At 47.1% G+C, this 7,035-nt stretch overlaps 1 protein-coding gene across 11 annotated transcripts in view; it reads left to right on the top strand.

Annotated features, from left to right (window-relative positions):
- The first annotated feature begins 5,217 nt into the window (after nt 1-5,217).
- The window catches only part of MAGI1 (membrane associated guanylate kinase, WW and PDZ domain containing 1), a 712,862-nt gene continuing 711,044 nt past the window's right edge, over nt 5,218-7,035 (top strand). For all 11 annotated transcript variants that reach the window (XM_037799909.1, XM_037799906.1, XM_037799902.1 and 8 more), the window contains exon 1: nt 5,218-6,088. In XM_037799909.1, coding sequence (XP_037655837.1) covers nt 5,776-6,088 — 313 coding nt within the window. In that variant the 5' untranslated portion in view covers nt 5,218-5,775. The remainder of the gene's footprint in view (nt 6,089-7,035) is intronic.

Raw genomic sequence — 7,035 nt, 5'->3', positions numbered from 1 at the left:
GTAATTGCCTTTTTTTTTTTTTGCTTAAGCTACTTGAACTGGGTTTCTGTCACTGGCAACGAAAAATGTCCTGATACAAATTATTTTAGTTCCATTCAAAATCATGGAATGCTTATTAATAGGGCATTGGTTAAATCTTTTGAAAACAGGTAAATAATAGAATATTCTTCAGCCCTTGAAAGTGACACATGTAGGTCTATGTTAGCTAATAGGAAATTGATGATATATTGATGAGTGAAAAGGGATTACTTCATTTTATAATTTATAATTATAAACCCCAAGTGGGAAAAAAAGAAAGAACTTAAGAGGGTAAAGTGTGTGTCTGTGTACTTGCATTGGCAAAAGTTCAGGAGAAGATATACCCAAATATTAAAAACAGTTATTTCTTTGTAATAATATTTTAAATGACTTAATTTAATGCTAATTTTTACTTATCTATCTTAAAATTTGTTCTAATGTATTTTATTCATCCTAATAATATCTATATTACACCAGTATTTTTAAAAATTTGGGCACTCCACCCTTGGTTTCAATATGTATTTTCCTCTTCTCCCTTTGAGTTCTGCTTTGAGTGTGGTAAACTGATAAAGGTAACACCATAAGAAAGAGGAAGAAATATCAGAGAGCAAACACCTTCAGTAAGAAAATATTTAAGCATCTACCATATTCAAATTACCATATTTTTAGAGAATTGGGGTGGAAGAATAAAAGAGATACAAATGTCTGTTCTCAAGAAATTGCAGGTTTCCTGTTCTCAAAGAAATTAGCAATACCATCAGGTATATTTTCAGTGGAATCAGACAGATGACATGCTAATTTGGGATACCCAGTATTTTAGACAGCTGAACAATTTGGGGAATTTTAGGAGTGGTTCCCATGATAAATTCTTGGGTTTCTCTTGGTTCCTGTCTAATGCCTTCAGACTTGATATCTAATTCCAGATCTTCCAGTTATCAATATTCATTTTTCCCATGCAAGTGAACCAGAGCATTAGCCAGGATTTAAATCCTTTTCCTGGAGTTCCTTCGCTGGGGTATTAAAATAATAGTTCATATATGATGTCTCAAAAGGTCACAAAAATTGATATTTTATTTATTCATGCTTAGTTGAAAGAACTAAAGAGCGGAAACCACCCATCTGCCTCCCTGGTGAGGGAAAGAACAAATTGTTATGGGAATCATAGAAACACCTCCAGGAAATGACCAGGAAATTGGCCCTTGCTGCCATTCACTTTCTACCTGAACTACTGACTTCAGCCTCCCCTGTTGATCTTCTGCGCTACGCCACCAGCTTGGAGTTGGCTACCTTACTGAGTACAAAGTATTTATATTCATATCTCTAAGGTAGCCTCTTGCTGCATTCTTCAGAAACTGAAAGATAAATTCATGTTTCCTACTTTGCTCCAGAGCTGAACCACTTATTTCCCATCCTCACCTTTTCATAAAAATGAGGTGAAATGCCACTTGAAGCAGCAATTATAAATTTCTTTAATCATAACTGGAAAACTTTGGGAAGAAATGCATTTGGGACAAGGAAGAGAAATGCACATTTCATATTCATAGGTTTTTTCCTCCCTCTAGTAGAACCTAAGAAAACAAGATCTTAATTTGTTGGGAGTATATTGGGTGTCACAGTTTATTTCTCATCTGAATCCATGGTGTTTTATATTAAGCATTCTTTGTTGAAATGCTTATGCAGTAACAATATAAAGATGTTTGGCACTTAACCTGTACTGCAGCCTACAAATCTACAGACACTTTAGGAATGTTTGCAAATTAATCCTCTTTACATTCCAGTAAATTATTCAATCTGCAGAGTCCACAGGAGATTGGATTCCTGAGAGAACACTGTATTCCTTTAGATTAAGGGAAGACATGGAGACAATGGAGAGGAGGAGCATGACAATCATTATGCACAAACTATGTGGCAGACTTGAGAGGCAGGAAGATGCTGTTACCAAATATGCTAAAGGGAAGATGCCCACCTTCTACACTCCTGTGGTGCAATGGTTCTAAGTGTGGGCTTTGGGTCATGCTCTCTAACCTTGGGCAAGTTCCTTCATGTCCCTAGCTTATTTACCACAAATGCAAAATCAGGGTCATTCATGGTAATACCCACCTGATGGGGTTGTTGTAAGGATTACATAAAATAATACAGGCAAAAATCCTGGCACACATGGTAAGCCTCGAGGTTAGGTACTTAATAGCATCCCCCCTCCCCCATCAAAATGTATTGCTAAAGTCATACCATCAGTGAGAGAAATTTGGACAGTTGGATTCCACTTTACATTTATTCAAGAAAAAAGTACTTCAAAATGAGATAACCATAAACTTGTTGAAGAAAATAATCTACAAATATCTTGCCCCTAGCCACCAAATCTAAATTGACTTTGGGTCAACGGCCATATATTATACAGTTTAATATCACATTTCATCCATCCATTCATTCATTCAGTGTGTGCATGTAGTAGACTCGCTATGAGGCATGGTTTGAGGAGCTGAGGAGTCAAAGGTTGAATAGGACAGATATGATTTCTGTCCTGAAGGAGTTTCCTGTCCAGGACAAAGGAACTAAACCAGTATTAAAAGACAAGACATGAGGGGTAAGAGTAGGGGAAAAGAGTTTGGGAACATCCCAAACATACTGCCTAGAAATAGGCAGCCTTGGCTGCTTTGGGGGTTCAAATTATTTCTTTGTATTTTCTTGGATTATTCCTCTCTCCAACCTGCCTTTTGTACTCTCAGGTACCCCTTATTCTCTTGGGGTTATTCCACATGAAAAATCTGAAGTGCCCTAATTCGGAGAACTTTCCCCTTCTCAGCTGCATGGATGCCTAGGATTCTGGAGAGGGAAGATGGTGTGGTTGCAGGGGGAAGAGTATGAAATACCTGAGACAACAGCTGGTCCCATCCATCCTTTAGATCCCATTGTGGGGGGTGGAGGGACACTGAGGGGATGGATAGGCAGTGGGGAGGTGGTCGACCACTGATTCCAGACAGGTGGGTGAATTCCTGGCTAGCAATCAGACTTTACTACAATATGGAGTGAGGAAGAAGAGAAACATGCAAGGTCAAGCTTACTGGTGATTTGTAGGAAAAAATTCATGACTGCCCTCCAACATGCTATGTCAAAACGTCCATTTTTCAGGGAAGACTTATTCAACAAATACTTGAGCAATTACCAGGTACTGGGCACTGTTCTAGGAAATGTTCCCTGTCCTCCTGCAGTTTACACTCTAGAGGGAGATGGACCACAGTTATATTCTCAGAAAGGGTCAGTGCTACAAAAAATGCTTAGGAAACATGATACTAAAACCGTGCTCTTTAACATTCTGTACTAGAATCCTTTGAGGGGAACCTTAAACATCCAGATGCTCGAGTCCATCCCTGAGATTTTAATTGGTTGAATCTGGGGTTGGGCTTGGGATTCTGCCTTTTGAAACTTCCTGCTGATTTTTACCGACAGGTTTGAGACAGGTTGTTTCCCAGAAAAGAGGCTAGAAATGAAATTAGACTTACCAGGAAAGGCCATGGAAAACTGGCCACCTCTTTTCTTTCAGAAACACTATGGAGAACTGGGATTTTCAGTCCTGGATATCCCAAGAGAGATGCAACAATATTCTTCCCTTGCTTTTATTAGCTTAGAATAGCACCTTAGAAACAGTGCCTTAAAAATATTTAAATATATATCTACATATTTTTCAAGTTCTAGAAAGTAGGGTATGAATTTTCACCTAACCTGGAACCCCAAATGCTCTAATTCTCTTTCCAAATAATACTACTAATAAACATTATCAGCTTTTATGATTTGCCGCTTTGCAAGTATTCACTTTAAAGCTTAGTACCTTACAAGTATTCTCCCATGTAATTCTCTCCATAACGAAGGCTCTGAAAAGTCACAGAGCCCGTCTAAGTCATACAGAGAGTGGACCACTGGAAACTTAAATGAACCCCAGAGAGCAGCTCTCAGTCCTGTCTCCGGCGGCATCTCATCCTTTCTGAGTCCCTTCAACTCACCTCCCTTATTTACCACCCGGAATCCAAAGATGAATAAACACGTTATAAATCTCTAAGGGAGAAAAGAAACTGCTTGGGGGACTCTCTACGCCCACGAGGTATTTGGGGAGGACAGCTTTCCGGGTGGAGGGTATTTTCTCTGTTTGAGGCCACAGAGCTCGTTGCCTTGCTCTCGCCGGGACAGCCGCGCACGGTACTCCAGCCCCCGGGCGGCGCCGAGGGCAGCAGCGACCCCGCGGCTGCGAATTCCGAAACGCGGCGGCCGCGCCCACGCCCCCGCGGGCGCCAGGGCGCAGGAGCCGTTCCCAGACCTGGTGGCGATGCTTATCTCCTTTCCCCACGGGCGGGTCCGAAGGCTTCCCGGCTCCGCCAGGAACTTGAGCCCGGGGCAAGATGACTGGCTCCAGAAGTCTTTGCTGGAAGGACAGTTCAAAAGCTAGATCCCTTCTCACTGCAGAGTTGCGACCCTCCACGCGCCCCTTGGCTTCTCTCCCTCTCCTACTTTTTTCTTTCAGTTCTAAAAAGTCAGCCCCAAAGTTTAAAGGCACTGGTGTGTGTGTAGGAGGGGGGCGTGTGACCCTCAAGGGGCACTTCGGCGGCCCAGAGGACCCCACCGCCCTCCTCTCCAGGGTCCCAGAGAAAGTGGCAGAACCTCCACCAGGACCCGGTCGCACGAGCGCCTAGCAGGCGCGAGCAGGAGCGCGCCTCCGGGTGGGTCTCCGGGACTTGGAGGGCCGGGTGGCCGACAGCTTGGCCAGTCACTGGCCGAGGGCGGTTAGGAGGATCAGGGCCGGCGTGAGTGCTTGCGTGTGTGCGTGAGTGCGAGCGCGAGGGTGAGTGTGTGAGCCTCCCAACCCCCACCTGTTTGAAGTGGTTTTGAACTCCCAAAGCCAGATTGAACGTGTTTCAAAAGTTGCAAACACTTTGGGTAAAACACCTGCGTGTCCTCTCACCCCCAAAGGGTTTTGCTAAGTCTCAGGCCAAAGAAAGAAGAGAAGGAAAAATAAGAAAGCGTTGTGAAGAAGGGAGTAAGTTGGCGTCTCCTGATACGTCGGTTTTAGGACCCAACGGGAAGCACACTGGAATCTTTCTCTCCGGGTAGGAGGGGTGGGGCGGGCTGGCCGGCAGGCAGCCGCGGGACGCATGCGCGCGCGTCTCTTCTCGCCGGCCGCTGCGCTCCGCGCGGCGGAATAGAATGAAATGTAACAAAACAAGCTGTGCCTTTGTATCTACTTAAAGGGGCCGCCCGCACTTCTCCCTTGTTCCCCCCACCCCCGCTCCGTAATCGCGTCTCCAGGGCTCCAAGCAACTGGGCTGGAACGGCTCCCCTCCACCTCAGGAACAAACCACCAGCGAGGAAAGGCGAGCCAGGCGGGAGGCGTAGAGGAGGCACCGCATTTCTAAAAGGCAAGAAAGAAAGGAAGGAAGGAAAAGAAATAACCCAAGCGGCGCAGAGTGGACTCTGGTCCTGGAGAGCACGGTCGGGCGCCGGAACGCGAACCGGGAGGCACCGGAATGCAAACAAAGCTCGCGGGCGCCTGTGCAGGGCTCTCGGGGAAGCCCAGAAAGTTTGTTTTATGATGGCTTGAGTGCGCGAGTGTGTGCAGAGAAGCGAGGCTGCCAAGTTTCTCTCTCGAGGGTCGTTATTTGGAGAGAGATCTCCCCTCTATGAACCAGTGGAGGCTTGGGGGCTTGCGCTGGGGGGCCACCTGTCTCTCATTTTATTTATTTATTTTGTGGAGGAGGGGTGTAACTCATCATGTCGAAAGTGATCCAGAAGAAGAACCACTGGACTAGCAGAGTTCACGAATGCACCGTGAAGCGGGGACCCCAGGGCGAGCTGGGGGTGAAGGTGCTGGGGGGCGCTGAAAACGGGGAGTTTCCGTATGTCGGAGCGGTGGCGGCGGGAGAGGCGGCGGGGCTTCCCGGCGGCGGCGAGGGCCCGAGGTTGGGCGAAGGGGAGCTGCTTCTGGAGGTGCAGGGGATCCGGGTGTCTGGCTTGCCCCGCTATGACGTGCTCGGAGTCATCGACAGCTGCAAGGAGGCCGTCACCTTCAAAGCCGTCAGACAAGGTAAGATGGGGCGTACCTCAGGGTGGCGCCCTCCATCAGTGGGGGCGGCCTACGAGCTGACCCCCTAACTTCGATTTACCGCTACCCTCTTCGCAGCGTGGCCAAGAGGGGGAAATTGAGGCAGTGCGCTCTGTGGTGGAGAGAGATTCAAAGTTGCTGGGACGTTGTGGGTTGTTTGCCTACCTGCGTTTGGAAGAGGGGGCAGGGTTTGTGCCGGGAAGAGAGGAGACATTTCCCAGGCCTAGTTTGCTAACTTATCTCAGCCGCCAAGTGCAGCTCAACCTCCCCTGCGCCTGGAGAAGAGTTGGGGAACTGAGGCAAGGGCAACAGTGGACGCTCTCCCGGCTCCTTGGGGGAGGACTGCAGCGGGCACAGCTGCTGGCGTTTTCCTGACACTTAGTCTGTTTCCAGAGCTGGAGGGTGGGTATGAAGGAAGAGAGGGTCTCCATCAGAATATCGGCTTCATCCCGCGACCCTTCCAGGTGGGCTGGGCATGACTGCCTGGCAATGTCTAAGTCAGTCTCTGAAGATCCTGCATTCACCCCACAGCTGGATGACGCATGTGTCTCCACCGGGTGGCCCGAGGAGAGGAAGGAGGAGGGAGTATTTCGCTCATAGCGCAAATAAGCCTAGGGTTAGGCTGCTGCTACCACCATCATCACTAGTAACGATGGAAACAATAGCTACCATTCATTCATCACTTACTACGTGCAAGGCTCGGTGTAAAATGCTTTCCTTGCACGATCTTGCTTTAATCCACAATTCTAAGACCGAGTTATTCTTATAAACCTCATACTACAGATAAGGAAATGGGAACTGACATTGGATAAGTGACTTGCCCAAGGTCACACAAGCTACCAAATGCCAGGGTTTGAGCCCTTTTGCAGAGCTTCAGGCACCGAGGAGGAAGGGATGTGGGGGCGGGGAGGATGATCCTCAGGGACTGC

The sequence above is a fragment of the Choloepus didactylus genome, chromosome 1, assembly GCF_015220235.1.
Source record: "Choloepus didactylus isolate mChoDid1 chromosome 1, mChoDid1.pri, whole genome shotgun sequence".
In the NCBI taxonomy this organism is placed as follows: domain Eukaryota; kingdom Metazoa; phylum Chordata; class Mammalia; order Pilosa; family Megalonychidae; genus Choloepus; species Choloepus didactylus.
The sequence above is the reverse complement of the archived record's forward strand: the minus strand, read 5'-3'. Positions and strand labels throughout refer to the sequence as shown.